The sequence below is a fragment of the Cebus imitator genome, unplaced genomic scaffold (assembly GCF_001604975.1).
Source record: "Cebus imitator isolate Cc_AM_T3 unplaced genomic scaffold, Cebus_imitator-1.0 Scaffold224, whole genome shotgun sequence".
Lineage (NCBI taxonomy): Eukaryota > Metazoa > Chordata > Mammalia > Primates > Cebidae > Cebus > Cebus imitator.
Window position 1 is genome coordinate 3,274,890 of NW_016107539.1, and position 15,838 is coordinate 3,290,727.

Consider the following 15,838-nt stretch of genomic DNA (forward strand, 5'->3'; position numbering starts at 1 on the left):
ACAGGGTTTCACCATGTTGACCAGGATGGTCTCGATCTCTTGACCTCGTGATCCACCCGCCTCGGCCTCCCAAAGTGCTGGGATTACAGGCTTGAGCCACCGCGCCCGGCCAATAATTTTGTTTTTTCTACTTATCTATGAAGACTTTTTAGCTCCATGCTTCCCCTTAGAATATGAACCCCTAAGGTCAGGTACCCTGTACCCTTTCTTTTCTGAATATACCACCCCTCGTGCCTAGTTCAAGGCTTGGCACATGTTTTCTACAAAGGGCCATATGGTAAATATTTTAAGCCTTATGAGCCATGCAGTCTAGTCAGCTAGTCAATCCAACAAGTCAACCGTCATCATGCAACTAGTCAACCCTCATGTTTTTGTGCGAAAGCAGCCACAGATAACATGTAAACGAAGGAACGTGGCAGTGTTCAAATAAAACTTTATTTACAAAAACAGGAGCTGTGTTTTTAATACCCCTGGTCTAGCTCAGTGCCAGGATTCTAAATATTCGTTAAATGAATGACCAGATTATTAGAAATCATCTGAACTTCCCCATACCATCTTCCTTTTTCGGCCTTCCTACCTACTGTGGAGGTTGGCTTCCATTAGAATAATTAGAAGCCACAATGTAAATCATTCCCTGGGTGGTGTTCATTTTAAACGAATGAATAAATCATGGGTTAAAAAATGTAAACAAAAGAAACCCAAATATTTTCCCCAACATTTTCTTTTCCGGCCCGTTAGCAACTTGCTACTCAAAGGGTGGTCTCCAGATCAGCTGCTTTTGTAGCCTCAATCAGGAGCTTTGTGGAATCCCATGTGGGGCCTCAGAACCACTCAATCAGAATGTGTGTTAATCGATCCCTGGGTGATTCATGTGCACAGAACATTTTGAGAAGACTTGTGTTAGCAAATCCAATAGAGCCTCACCTAGTTGGGTGAAGTATTTCTCTCAGGGCTACAAACCGGCATTCTTGCTTTACATCAGCATTGACACTCTCACATCAATGAAACCATGGCAAGGGCTGCATGATTAGTTTGAAGACTGCACTACATCCAGAAAGAAGAAGCTAACAAAGAACCATCACATCTTGTGGAATAAGGAGAGAGAAACTATGAGTGTGAGGGTGCTTTAGATGGAATGCTCAATAAATATTTTCGGAAGAAAAATGAAAGAAGGGAGAAGGGAGAAAAGGAAGGAAGGGAAGAAATTTCAGTGGTTTCCATATGTAAATCAAATTATTAGTAGATACCTAGTTTCAGTGTCTCCATCCATAAAGTAGGTGTTTTTTAAACATGCAAGTAGAAATTGTAAGTATGGTTAAAGTTGAGTACAATGTTTTATCAAAGGGTAACAATTTCAAGTAATGTATTCCAACTTTATATTTCATATTTTAGTATCTATTATTTTAATCTCATCCATTCATCCCTTTGTTTATCAAGCACCTGCTTTTACGTGGTTCTATTTCAAGTGCTTGAGACACAGCCTTGAACCTGAAAGGTGGTGCCCTACCCTCATCGAGCTAGGAGTTCAGTGGTGAAGCTGAGCTTCGATTTTGTAGAGGAAAGTAAAATAAGCAAATCTAAAACACTTCCTCACCAGTCTGCCTAAAATTGCAAGCAGTAAAAAAAGTTCCCTGCATCTAGCAGCCCTTGATTCTATAGTCCATGAAGTAATACAATTGTGCATGTATAACCCTGTTAAATTAAATTAAATAAGCAGGAGGCTTTTAGCCTGAGGCAGTCTCTTTACTCTGAGTATCTATGTAACAAATTGCAACCACACTTAGTAAGTAAACAAACCCAAACCTACTTTATGAGTATACTTTTTTGTAACAAATAGCCAGCTTGTAGCCAATCACAAATAGCTGAGCTTTAGCCAATCACTAGCAACCAATTAATTAGACCATTCCCTAATAAGGCAGACACCTCATCACATCATGGCCAAATAAGGCAAAAGCCTCATTGTACCCAATCAGATAGATTTTCTACTTTGCTTCCATGCTTGGCTTATAAAAGCTTACTGCTCAAGTCACTGGGCCGTGTGCTCTGAACCCCTTTTGGTTTTGAGTGCTGTCCAATGTATGAATTGTTCCTTGCTCACAACATAAAGTGTGTTTAATTTGATTTGTCTAATTTTTTTGACACTTCAAATTGGTATAATATAATGCAAATAAAATAAGCTAGTAATGCATTAATTCTCCATCCATTCACTTATTCAACAAATAATTACCAGAGCATCTACTACCCATAAGACACTGAACAAAGATGATGATGGTGATGATGCTGCTGATTGCTGCCTAGGTCTCAGGCACTGTGCTAGGTGACTACATGCAGTATCTCACATAACTATTTGGTAAAGTCTATGAGTTAGACACCATCCTTCATACACAGATAAAAACTCTGGTTCAGAGGGACAATAACTTGCTTGAGGTCTCAGCTTGTAAATGGAGAAGGATTTAACCTTCTTGGGAAGGAGAGAGCCCAGAAAGAAGAGGCAAAAAAAAAAAGAAAGAAAAAAAAAATCCACCTACCAGGCCCTTAAAGAAGCCCCCAAGGGACTGCTGCCGCTTCTCAGGTCTCTTTTGGAGCTTGTCCCCGTTCTGCAGTGAGTTCGTGTCCACCGTGGCCTGCTCTGTGCACTGGGCTGGTTCTTTGGCTTCCTGCTTGTTGCTCTTCTGCTTGTTCAACTCGGCTGCTGACTTCTTGTCCTTCGAGGAGCCGTCTTTGCCCTTCTGGGGTGTTCCTGTTAGTTCTGGCTCTGGCGGTGTGATAGTCTTTTCTGTGGAGTCTGATGTCTACAGCAGTTTCAAACAAAGCACATTTTTAGTGGCTGCAAGACAACTCTTAGTTGCAAGGGAATAAATATGTTAAAACGGAGATGTTCAAATGTTGGGTGGTATCTACGTTTTCATAATTCCTAGGTGAAATGGAAGTGAAAAAAGAACAATGTGCACTTATGAAGTCATGGTGGGGAGATTTATTTAGTTATCTGACAATCCATTAATAAATTTTATGCTATCCCAGAAAAGCTCTCTTCGTCCCTTATTCTGGTACCAGAACTTGGCTTTTCCTTGAGGAAACATCCTTCTTCCTCATCTACTCCAAGTGGTCCAGGCAAACTACTTCCACCTCTAGACAAGAGCATGTGACTTAGGCCTGGATGATCAGAGTGTTGCATGTGATTAGCCTGCTGTGACTGGCTCAGCAGAGACTAATGCAGGTAACACCGAAGCTGATCTCAGAGCTTTGCTGAAATAATCAAGAGAGAGGCTGGTTCCCTTTCTGTTAGATTTGAAGCTGTGAAGATGTAAGACTGGAGCTTCCAGAATCACCAATATTTCTAGGGAAAATCTTTCTGAAAAGGAAGCCAACACAAAGAAAAGCACAGCTGAGAGGTCAAGAGAGAGAGAGAGAAAGACCAGGCACTGATAGTATGCTGTGCTCCTTCTAGATCTAGCTGTTCCTGAAACCCTTTTATGTTTCAGCCAGCTTGGAGGGGGCTACTCCCACTTGCAGCCACATGTGAGTTTTTTTTGGGGGGATGCGGGGATGCCCCTTCTTTTCTCCATGATCTATCCTAATTTTTGGTGTGAAATTGTCCTTTTGCTTCATGAAATGGTGGCAAAAGAGATTATTATTTTATTGGTTTTGGATGTATATCCTTTTTTTTTTTTTGTCAAAATGAAAGGTTTACAAGCCCACATGGTTCCAATAATTTGATGAGATGAGGCTGTAAAATCCAACATTCTAGTAAATGCAGGCTGGGGTAAGAATAATCATTTGGATATCTGATTTCTCCAGCTGCAAAAGCAACAACAGTCCAAAGAAATATTTCTCTAGTGTAGGGAAAGCACCAGTTCAAGCAAGGCTGGCTTTGATGTTGGGGAGAAAATTTAGAGTAAGGGAGACTGAGTGTTACATGCCCTGTCCAAAGGGCAACAGTTGTTGCAATCCAGCCAAGAGACACCACATAGGCCTGCAGCCCCAGTGTGGTCAGAGCGCTTGTATTTACCAAGAGGACCCTGAAATTAAATTTTTAAAAATGCAAAATATGTCGTTTTTTAAATTTTGTTTGTTTTTTTAAGATGGAGTTTCGCTCTCGTTGCCCAGGCTGGAGTGCAATGGCGTGATTTCGGCTCATTGCAACCTCTACCTCCCAGGTTCAAAAGATTCTCCTGCCTCAGCCTCCTGAGTAGCTAGGACGACAGGCATGCATCACCACACCTGGCTAATTTTGTATTTTTAGCAGAGACGGGGTTTCTCTATGTTGGTCAGGCTGGTCTCGAACTCCTGACCTCAGGTGATCCACCTGCCTTGGCCTCTCAAAGTGCTGGGATTACAGGCATGAGCCACCACACACGTCATGTTAAGTTTTAAATATTGACTTCAAAAGTTTTAAAGCCCCAATTGTGGTAAACAACTGGCAAATACAATTGACCCACCAGATACAGGCGTATAAGCCTGATTCAGGAAGTTATGTACTGTCCCCAGGTAAAAAGTTCTAACAAGAACTTTTCCTTTATTCTTTAGAATAAAGAAAACAAGGTAGCAGCTTTGATGGAGAAGGCATCAGAGGAAGCTTTTGATGGAGAGCTTTCCTTTCACACCAGTGAATCATGTACACCCCTTAGAAATAAGTGGGAAGATAAACAGCAGAGACTCCCCAGTCCAGAAGGCCTCCACAGGTGCTCTTCAGAGGACAGAAATCCTTGAAGCAGCAGCAGACATCCAGTGTACCTTGAGAAGCTCTTCTGCAATACATGTCCTGAACACTTCTAGCAGAGCCCAGCTGTCAGAGTTGCAGTAAATGCTAAGATATGCATGTCCAAGTACAATAGATAGCCCAGAGCAGATACTCTCCTTAGAGTGAAACAGAAACTCTCACCACAGCGCTCTTCAGAAAGGCCAGAAACCAGAGATCCCAGTTCAAATGCCTTGTTAACTGTTTTTGTTGTGTAGAAAAGTCTAAGATGCAGTGAGTGGCTAAGAGCTCAGTGGCTGTAGTGAGAGGGACCCGGTTTGATTCGAATTCCATCATAACCTTGCTGTGTGACCGAAGATACTGACCTCTCAGTTTCCTCATCTGTACGGGAGCAATAAGACATGACACCTTATGGTGCTGTGAGGATTAAATCAGCTAAAAATGGAAAGGACACGCCAATGTTCTCAAGTCTGAATCCAAGGCTCTGGAAAGTAAAATTCCCAATTGGATTCTCAAAACACTCCTAGGTGGGTATAAATAGAATGACGTTTCCAGCTTATTTGGATTTGTATGGATGTCATTCCAATTTTAGAATCACCGAGATTATTGGCATAATTGCGTCACTGTAAAATTCCAGACAAAATGTACCATCATATTTAAGCTTTTCTTTTTGAATAAAATAATTGTATCCTGTTTTTAAATAATAATCTTTGGGAATTTTGGTTCCAAAGTTGTCTAGGGAATTAGTTTGGGGGTCAGGTATAGTCATAACTTAAGAAACAAAATGAGTATAGTACATAGCAATATATTTCCTGTTTAAAATGTAGAATAAGCCCATTATTATGGAAATAAAAATATCATAACTTATTTACAGTCATTGCGGTCCATTTGTGTATGTGATATGGGTGGGCAACATTATAAGCTGGAAATTCCCCATCAGCAGCATAATAGTAATAGTGACAAATAGATACTGTTAGCAATAGAATTGTGCCCCTACCCCAACACATATGTTGAATCCCTAACTCCCAATGTGATTATATTTGGAATAGGAAGTAATTGAGGTTAAACAAAGGCATAGGGTGGGGCCCTGATCCAGTAGGATTAGTGTCCTTATTGGAAGAGATATTGGCGAGCTTATTCTTCTCTCTCTGCCTTGTAAGGACACATAAGCAAGAAGGTGGCCATTTACAAGCCAGGAAGAGAGCCCTCACCAGGAACCAAACCCTGCTGATTTGGTTACTCCTTAATCCTATCTGTTCCAGCTACAAGAACTTAGAGAAAATACATTTCTGCTGTTTAAGCAACCACCTACGGCATTTTGTTATGACAGCCCATGCTGACTAATATAGTAGCGACATGTATTGAGCCTTCTGTACCAGAAATGATCTAAGTGTTTTACATGTGTTGATTCATCTAAGTATGACAATCCTACGAGGCAGTACTTTTCATAGCCCCTCTATATAGATGAGGAAGTTAAGGCACTGGCAGATTTGGCAATTTGCCTAACTCACACAGCTAAAAAATAAAAATAAATAAAAAAAATGGCTGAGCCAGGATTTAAACCAGACAGTTTGAATCTACCACTCATTCTTGTAGCCATTTCTCTGTATTGACAAAACTACTAGAAGAATATTTGATGCCATTTTTTTGTGTGTGGAAGTGTATTTTTAAGTTAAAAAAAGAGTACAGTTACATGATCCCATTTAAAAAAGGAACAAATGTAGTTATAAACATGTCATAGCTATGTTTCTTTAGAATAAAGAAAATAATGAAAGTAAACTGTGTGACCTCCCCCCAATATCTTTAACTATTCTGTTCAAGACATAGATTCTAGTACTTGCCAGACATTGTGCAAGATGATAGAGAAATAGAAGATTTCTTGCTCCACAGACATTCCAAGTAGACATGAGAAAGGGCAGGGGAGATAAATAAATTATTACAATTTGCAATGATGCAGTGAAATAAAACAATAAGATGTAGTTATGAGAGGTGGACATGGAAGGTCTTTTTGAGGAGGTGACATTTATGGCAAAAGTGAAGGGTGAGAAGAAATTTTTAACTCAGAAAAGAGGGAAGCACACGTGTGAAAACTTTTTGATTGAATATAGCTGAGGACCTCTAGCTTGCTCAGGCTTGTGTCTGCAGATCTCAACATAGTCCTCGGTATACGGTAGGTGCTTAATCCTGAGATGTTAAATGAGTTGGCTGTGGCTGAGAATTTTATTGAAAATTAGACTGTGAAGCAGTGAGAATACACCAGTGAATCCCACCACCAAACTGAGTTCAAGGTCACTTACTTGGTAGCTGGAGTCTTTCCCATTTATTTCTTCTGTGTGGGTGATCCCTCCATCCCCTTTCACTGACTAAAATAACAAACAGACAATGGCCTTCAGCCACCACAAGTACAGTAACATGGAGAATGCAAGAAAGTTCTGAAATGGATGATCCCAGTCATTTATCATTGAGGTTTGGGATCAAGACAAATGGAAGACCAACTGGAAACATATTACTCATGGGATATAGAGATTTCCATGCAATTTGTAACCAGATCTAATTAAATTCAAGTGTTGGCCTCCAAAAATAATAACAAAAGTACTAAATCCTGGAATTAGGCAATTTGAGACAAATGATGATGGTTCCAATTAATGTTGGAAGCCGGAGTTGGTTGAACACATTAAATGAATGCCTGAATGAACAATTGACCCATGAGTAGCCTTCCACTGGGAATATTTAGGTTTTGGGTGTTTTATTGCTTTTTTTTTTTTCCTCCTTGACAGTTATCAGTTTTGTTGAGTATTTCATTTTCAGAGTTACCAGTTTTGTTGAGTATTTCATTTTCAGAGTTACCAGTTTTGTTGAGTATTTCATTTTCAGAGTTACCAGTTTTGTTGAGTATTTCATTTTCCACCCTTTAGCACCCTCTATAGCCAGCAACACCAGTGACACGGATGAATGGGGCTGGCCTTGACTCAAACTCCACACTCTATGCTAATGATTCTAGAAATATGATTCCAGGAGCAGCAGCTTCAGCACCACCTGGGAACTTGTTAGAAAGGCAAACGCTGGAGACCCACTCTGGATCTAGTGAATCAGAAACTTTGAGGGGCGGGGCCTCAACAGTCTGCATTTTAATAAGCTCTCCAGGTGGTACCGAGGGTTGTTTGAATTTGAGCACCACTGCTCTCAGCAAGTTGGCCATATACAAGTTCAGACTCGTGCTGGGGCCTGTGGTTTTAACGGTGCATTTAGTAATGTCCTATGCTTAGTGCTTGACACCTAAGAAATCTGGTAATAAAATGCTCAGTTCTTACCAACAATATCGACTCAGGTCAAATTCCCACATATTTGGTCACTGCGTAATGTCTTCTCTTCCCAGCTATGGGAGGAGTATAGCGAAGAGGGTTTCAGCAAGGTGGGGAAAAGAGGAGACTCTAGATTCCCCTGTTATTTACGGCCTTGGCTGTTCTCTTGGCAGGCAGTAAGAATCCACAACACATGCGCTAAGAACAGCCACATGGAAGGCAGAAAACACCTTTTGACTGATTAGAATTATGTATTTTTGTTATCTGAGCTATGATGTTCACTTTAGAGATAATACAAATTATTATTTATGAAGGATAATTTGTAGTGGAGTGCTTACTAAGTGCCGGGCTTGGTGCTAAATGAGATAATAACTTGCATTATTTCATTTATTCATTATGTCAGAACATTATGATACAGGAATTACATTATTTCTCAGGGAAGGAAAGGGAAGCTCAAAGATACTAGCATCACCATAGAACTAGCAGTTTAAGTGCCAGTATTGGACAGCAGGCAATGACTCTGTATTCCAGACTCTAAACCACCTCCCCATGCTGCTCCCAGAAGGTAGGTGGCACCACCCAATCAATAAACGTGTATTGAGCATTCACTGTATGAAGTTGCTTAATGTTAGATTAAACAAAATGATGAAAGTTTGGATGAGATGGAGGATGACCAAACTCAAATACGGATGTTTATGGGATGCCCCCTCATCAGGAGTCAACTGTGCTCTTCTTTATTTTTGCTATTATTATTTTTAAGAGACAGGGTCTCACTCTGTCACTCAGTCTGGAATACAGTAGCACAATCATCATTAACTGCAGCCTCAACCTCTGTGGCTCAAACAATCCTCCTGCCTCTGCCTCCCAAATAGATAGGACTACAGGTGCACACCACCATGTCCAGTTATTTTTTTTCTTTTGAGACGGCGTCTTACTCTGTTGCCCAAGCTGGTGTGCAGTGACATGATCTCAGCTCACTGCAGCCTCCGCCTCCCAGGTTCAAGCAATTCTCCTGCCTCAGCCTCCTGAGTAGCTGGGGACTACGGGTACCTGCCACCACGTCCAGCTAATTTTTGTATGTTTAGTAGACACAGGGTTTCACCATGTTGGCCAGGCTGGTCTTGGACTCCAGACCTCAAGTGATCCGCCTGCTTTAGCCTCCCAAAGTGCTAGGATTACAGGTGCGAGCCACTGTGCCTGGCCCAGCTATTAAATTTTTTTTTTTTTTTTGTAGAGTTGGAGTCTTACTATGTTGCCCAGGCTGGTCTTGAGCTCCTAGGCTCAAGTGATCCTCCAGCCTTGGCCTCCCAAAGCCCTGGGATTACAGACACACTGCTCTTTCTAATATACTGCTTGGTGTGAAAGAGGTGGTATCTGGAAGCTCCATGTACTGAGGAACGTCATTGTGTGGGTTTTGCTAAGGTTTTCAACCCAATGGCAAATAAAGATCAGACTGTTTTCTTTACAAAATTTAGATCTATCTACATGGAAAGTGGGTTTTTCCTTCCTCTGTGTCTTGTGCATTGTTCTACAAAGGCCAGTCTTGCTTGAGAAGGTTTAGAAAAAAACATAAACTCTTGGTTATTTCTTTCCTCCTCACAAACAGCTCTGTTAGCCTTCCCATCATACCCAGAGCTTTGGATACGCAGGGATTTCATTTAGCCTCCAAATTCAGGCTGTGTCATAAGAGCGCTTCCTACTCAAGGACATTCCCAAGTGGCCTTTAGACTATGACTTTGGATCACATCTGTCAGCCTCTGGGGAATGTTGAGCGACAAACAAATGCACAAAATGGCTTTTTAGACAAAAACGGAATGGACATGAAGAGTCATGCATGACCAGTCCACCACCTTCTAGGAATAAAGTCCCCTCACTTCCCCCCAGGAGAGAGGAATTTTAAACTTCCCCTTAGTTGTTTCAGTTTGGCATTCATTAGGGACTCTGCCAATTTAAAGTTTCAGTTTGCTTTCTTTCCCCCCATTTCTCTGAGACTCCTTGGAGATGAATTGGGATTGAATCAGAGGCTATGTTGACAGCAGCAGATCTCAGCTGACATCATGAAAACAGACCTCTAGGCTGTCAGGGAGGTTACTGCAAAGAAGTTCAACTTCTTAAAAAAATAAATGTATGTATGCAAAGGTGACTGAAGGTCAGATTTAGACTTAGAATCTTATTAAGTCCATCTGAAGTCACTTCTGTAATAGCAGTTATTATTAACAATTGTTCCCTCCCTCTCTCTCTCCCAACCTCCCTCCCTTCCTCCCTTGCTTCCTTCTCATTTCTTCCTTCCTCCCTTCCTTTCTCTTCCTTTTCCTTCCTTCCTTCTTTCCTTTTCTTTTCTTCTTTCCTTCCTTCTTCCCTTCCTCTCTGTCTCCTTCACTTCCCTTCTTTTCTTCTGTTTTTCTTTCTCTTTCCCTCACTTCCCTCCTTTTCTTCTATCCCTTCTTTTTTCTTTGCAGAGATAAATCAGGATAATTCATGTTGAACTTTGTATTCAAAGGAACCATAAACACAGAAGCTTATTTTTTTCCAGCTGTCAAAAATAGCAAAGTTACTGTTTAAAGAGACTAAAATTCTTCCAGAGAATAGTTAATACTTTGAAGAACAATTTAAAGACTATGAAGTAATTTCAGAGATTTTCCAGTGTGACACTGAGCAACCTTCTTCATGGAGTTAATTTTTATTCATGGAAGTCAAAGGTGAAGCATCTCAGGCCATTCAGCCTGCAGTGTTGAGGTGGAATCTACTTGTGACATCCATGCCTTGTATATTAATGAAATCATTTTTTATTTCTATCATCGTGTTCTGCATTCCTATAGCTTGATAGTCTGAGGAATGTTTGAACCACCTCCAATGTATATCACTTAGCTATTCAAAATACTAGCAAAAATGTTTGGTGGTCAGTTCACGTTTCTTTGAAAGGAAGGTTAATGTATTTTGATAGCAATATAATTCAAACACAATTGAGATTTAAAAGAAAAAGAATTTTTTGTAAAATTTTAATATACAGTGAGTACACCTGCAATACTGTTTACCAGACCAGTCTCATGAGTACAAATCTGAGAAATGGGATCTACTGGAAATTTCTAGGATCAACAAAGGTAATGGATCTGAACTTAGTATTTTACCAAGACGCTCACTTGAAATGGAATTGGACTAGTCAGCCAAAATTCCCCAGCCATGGTAAATTTTGTTTCAGCAACAAGTATTTTTAGAAAACCTATGTCTAAGCTTTAAGTAAGCCATATATTAATTTTCTTTCCTTTTTTTTTTTTTTTTTGAGATGGAGTCTTGCTCTGTCACCCAGGCTGGAGTGCAGTGGCATGATCTCAGCTCACTGCAACCTCTGCCTCCCAGATTCAAGCATTCTCCTGCCTCAGCCTCTTGAGTAGCTGGTATTACAGGTGTGTGCCATCATGCCCAGCTAATTTTTTGCATTTTTAGTAGAGATGGGATTTCACCATGTTGGTCAGGCTGGTCTTGAACTCCTGACCTCAAGTGATCCACTCGCCCCAGCCTCCCAAAGGGCTGGGATTACAGGTGTGAGCCACCATGACTGGCCTGCCATATATTAATTTTCTTCTCCTTTGCCTTATTGTCATTTTAGGTAAGTGCAACAGCTCAATGCATCAAATGGTATTTCCATAGAACATGTTACTAAAGAAATCACAAAAATGGAGCATGTGGTTGTCTTACTTTCATGTCCCTTCTGAGAATACCAGCTGCAGAAGCACAGGAAGCAGCAATAACACGAGTCAAAGGGTGAGCTTCAGAATCGACAAAATGACAACTACACAAAAAACGGACTTGGAATTCTGGCTCTCCCGCTTACCAGCACTGAGACCATGGAAAAATCCCATAAATACGCATGAGTCTCTGTGTCCTCATGTCCATCATGGGGCAGAGAGAGCGTTTGTTTCCTAGGGTGCTCTATTAATAAATGAGATACTGCATGCAAGTTGCCTAGCACACAATAAATAAACAGTAGCTGTCGTCGTTATGACTACCAATAACTGAAAAGTGCTGGATGACTACAGAGACCCTGGTAGGGTAGAAAGGAATGCAGGTCATTGGTAGAGACAGGAATTGAGCACATTAATGCTTCCTTCAGAAATCTTTTTTTTTTTGTTTTGTCTTTTTGTTTTTTTCCTTTTTGTGGAGAATGGGGTCTCACTACATTACTCAGGCAGGTCTCGAACTCCTGGGCTCAAGCTATCCTCCTGCCTCTGCCTCCCTAAGAGCTGGGATTATAGGCCTGAGCCACAGAGCCTAGCCCAGAAATCTTTCTTTAATGGCCGGGAGCGGTGGCTCAAGCCTGTCATCCCAGCACTTTGGGAGACTGAGGATGGTGGATCACCTGAAGTTGGGAGTTTGAGACCAGCCTGACCAACATGGGGAAACTCCATCTCTACTAAAAATACAAAATTAGCAGGGCACTGTAGCACACACCTGTAATCCCAGCTACTTGGGAGGCTGAGGAAGGAACCTGGGAGGCGGAGGCTGCAGTGAGCTGTGATCATGTCATGTTGCACTCCAGCCTGGGCAACAAGAGCGAAAACTCCATCTCAAAGAGAAAAAAAATCTTTCTTTAAAGAGCAAATCAGTATTAACCTTTTAATACTCAGGGAAGAATTTCAGATCAAGGACTTTTGGTTTTCTGCTTTGTAACTACCATCACAGATCAACCTCTTTCCATCTCCAATAGTACATTTCAACAGGTTTTGTTAGACTTACTAGATTGAATGTAATTAATTAAAAAAACTCTCTGATTTCATGACCGCCTCCTCATTTAGACCTCTCATTTACCCATTATTAAAGCTCATAGTATTTCTCTAAGCCTGACATTATTCCAAAAAAGATGTTCTTACAAATCTAATGGTCCAAAGAAAGACATGAGGTGGAGTAAATCAAACAATGTAGGTGATTAGTTTGGAGGAGGAACGCATTTTCAAGTGCAAGGTGTTATTAATATTGACGAAGCAGAAATCTGCGTCTATATATTTCTATCTACCAGCTTTATGGTTTCATCTGCCTACCTGCTTTGTGGACACATGAATGCAGTACTCTACCCACTCACTTTATAAAAATACACCAGCACTTCAAATATTCAATTTCTTGACATACAGCTGAATTAATATGTATAAGAATCTTTTCCTATTTAGGGCATGACAGATGTCTTAGATATTCCTTGCAATTATTTAAACCCTGCAGGAGCCCGTGGGATTTCTGTGAAGTGTTACATCTTTATGTGTTGAATGCACTGTTAAGACTTACATGATTCTGTTTGCCTTTCCCTAAAAAATAGTTATATTAAAAATGATATTTTTTTCTATTTTTATTTTTATGAGTGGTAAATTTCTAGAAAGAAAGATCTCCAGCTGGGTGCAGTGGCTCATGCCTGTAATGCCAGCACTCTGGGAGGCCGAGGTGGGCAGATCACTTGAGGTCAGGAGTTCGAGACCCTCCTGGCTGACATGGTGAAACCTTGTCTCTACTAAAAATGCAAAATTAACCAGGTGTGTTGGCATATGTTTGTAATTCCAGCTACTTGAGAGACTGAGACATGAGACTCTCTTGAACCTGGGAGGCAGAGGTTGCAGTGAGTCGATATCATGCCATTGCACTCTGGCCTACGTGACAAAGCGAGACTGTCTGGGGAGAGAGAGAGAAAAAAAAAAAAGAAAGGGGGGGGGGGCGCGGAGAGAGAGAGAGAGAGAGAGGGAGGGAGGGAGGGAGAAGGAGAGATGCAAAGGACAGAAAAGTAGAAAAGCAATAATTTGGCGAATGGAGAAACTGAATACAAAGCATAGGTTTTGCAATTGAGTTTTCTCTTCCATTAACTCAATTATTTAAATTATCTGATATTTTGCTAACAATATGCAAAATTTGTTGGAAACATTTAATTTGGCTCAACCCCCACCCCCCAAAACCCTCAGCGATGGGCCAGATGTTGTCTCTTATTTTCAAGCTGTTAGAGTAAGTTTTTTCTTTCCTGCACAAATCCAAAGACTTTGAATCAGTTTGGAAGCCTTGAACATGTTACCAAAGAGTATTTCCTAAAAATAATCACTAGAGCCAGCTTGCAGAAATCTACCCAATGGGGACATTAACACATGTGCATAAAAGTAGGTGTATCAGGATCTTCACGGAGGTTTGAGAAGCAACAGATAACCTGGGTAAGACACTTGGTGTGTGATCACTGGACATGAGGATAGAGTTAAAAATAAATGTCTGTTCGATTGTCCACGGGGAAAGAGACTACATACACTACTGTTTATGTTCACTGTTGTATCCCTTGTATACGGAATATAATGAGCACTCAATAATTATTTGTCGAGTAAGTGAATGAATGAATGCAAAAAGTTGAAAACATACCAAATGTCCATCCACTGAGCAATGGATTATCTGAGTAGGATAAACCCAGACCATATAATTCAAATAAGTGGTTCTGAAGAATAAGATGGTTCTCTATCAGGGGTTGCAAACTCAAATACCCACAGGGAAAGGGTCAGTAACATAAATGACTGAGCTAGACCATGTATGACGATAGGGAGTGGTAGGGATTTTGGAAAATCATCATTTGTTTATTTGAATTAATCACAATATAAATATAGTGTTGTAACGAAAGCAAAACAGAAAAAAAGACAATAACTAGAGTATCTGAAATTTTAAAGAAAATTCCTACAATCAGTATTTAAATTTTGCAAAGATAATGTTCATGTTCCCAGGCCTTTTCATGGGCAATTGGTAATAACAACAATGGACATCATGAGACCCAATTCTAAGAATCCACTGGAGATTGCTGGGGGAAAGTGTGTCCTTGCCTACCTTCATCCCTGTCCTGTAGAGAATTGATTCCAAAGGACATTTTTCTTTTCAATTTGTTTCCCTCAGAATTTAGACTTACCCATTTTCTACTGCCATTTTTTTTTTCCCCAAACAACATCTAACAGATAATGCTGGGAGATAAATTTAAGTAATATGAGACCTCATCAGAATTTAAGAGTTTGTTTTAGATGGATGCTATCAGTGCTTTAGAGGTCTTTTTTTTTTTTCCATGCTTTCTTTGGAGTTTCTTGTATTTTTCCCTGCTTAAATGAAGGAGCTTTGTGTTGGTTATTTGGGAAAGACTGTCATTCTATTTGCTGGTTTTTTTTTTTTTTTTTTTTTTTTTTTTTTTTTTTTTTTTTTCTGTATCTTTCAATTCCATCCAGAAATGGAGAAGCTGATCACTTTCAATATTATGATGAGCTATTTGGGGATCCCATTTGTAAGTTAGATGAGTTGCCAGAAACAGATCAAATGTTCTTTTCTTTCCTGGCATCATGTAAAAATTGGTTAAAAAAAAATCTCAAGTCTTAATCTCCATTTTCACTGCCAAATTGCAGATCAAATGGCCAATGAGATAGATACAGTTTTTGCCATATGGGCCGCCCACAATTGATCCTGCACTTTTTACTCCATGAGAATATAACAAGAAAAGAAAATGATTCCTGTCAACAATTTCTAACATAATTATTTCTAATTTGCCTCAGTTCCCATTGGCAAGGGTTTTGTTTTGTTTTGTTTTGTGGGCTAGAAAGAATTCCTTAACAGGTTGAGCCTGTGAAATTAGAGAGTTGCTTTCTCAAAGGATTAAACTCCAAATACTCCTGAAAATAAGGGCACACTATAATGAAATTCTTGTTTTTCATTAAAAGAGAATTAAACTAATGACCTTTCACATGCATTTTTGTTTTTTGTTCTCCAACTGATTTAGGTTTTGTTGCATTATATTATTTAAGCTCCTGGCTGTTTAGACATATAATGGGCATGGCTTTTTTTTTTTTTTTTTTTT

General features: G+C 40.1%; 1 protein-coding gene and 1 long non-coding RNA gene across 11 annotated transcripts in view; one reads left to right on the top strand and one right to left on the bottom strand.

The window, feature by feature from the left end:
* Positions 1-15,838, bottom strand: part of BCAS1 (brain enriched myelin associated protein 1) — a 118,795-nt gene that overhangs the window by 2,270 nt on the left and 100,687 nt on the right. For 5 of the 10 annotated variants that reach the window (XM_037727261.1, XM_017496898.1, XM_017496899.1 and 2 more), the window contains 2 exons: positions 6,997-7,062; positions 2,529-2,792 (listed from right to left, as the gene is read on the bottom strand). The exons of 1 other annotated variant lie outside the window; for it this stretch is intronic. In XM_037727261.1, the coding sequence (XP_037583189.1) occupies positions 2,529-2,792; positions 6,997-7,062 (330 nt within the window). The remainder of the gene's footprint in view (positions 1-2,528; positions 2,793-6,996; positions 7,063-15,838) is intronic. 4 more of the 10 variants (XM_037727264.1, XM_037727262.1, XM_017496900.1 and 1 more) reach the window with 1 other exon arrangement.
* On the top strand, positions 3,000-5,563 carry LOC108281351. The gene is made up of 2 exons (XR_005195212.1): positions 3,000-3,217; positions 4,535-5,563. It is a non-coding gene; the product is annotated as an uncharacterized LOC108281351 (long non-coding RNA).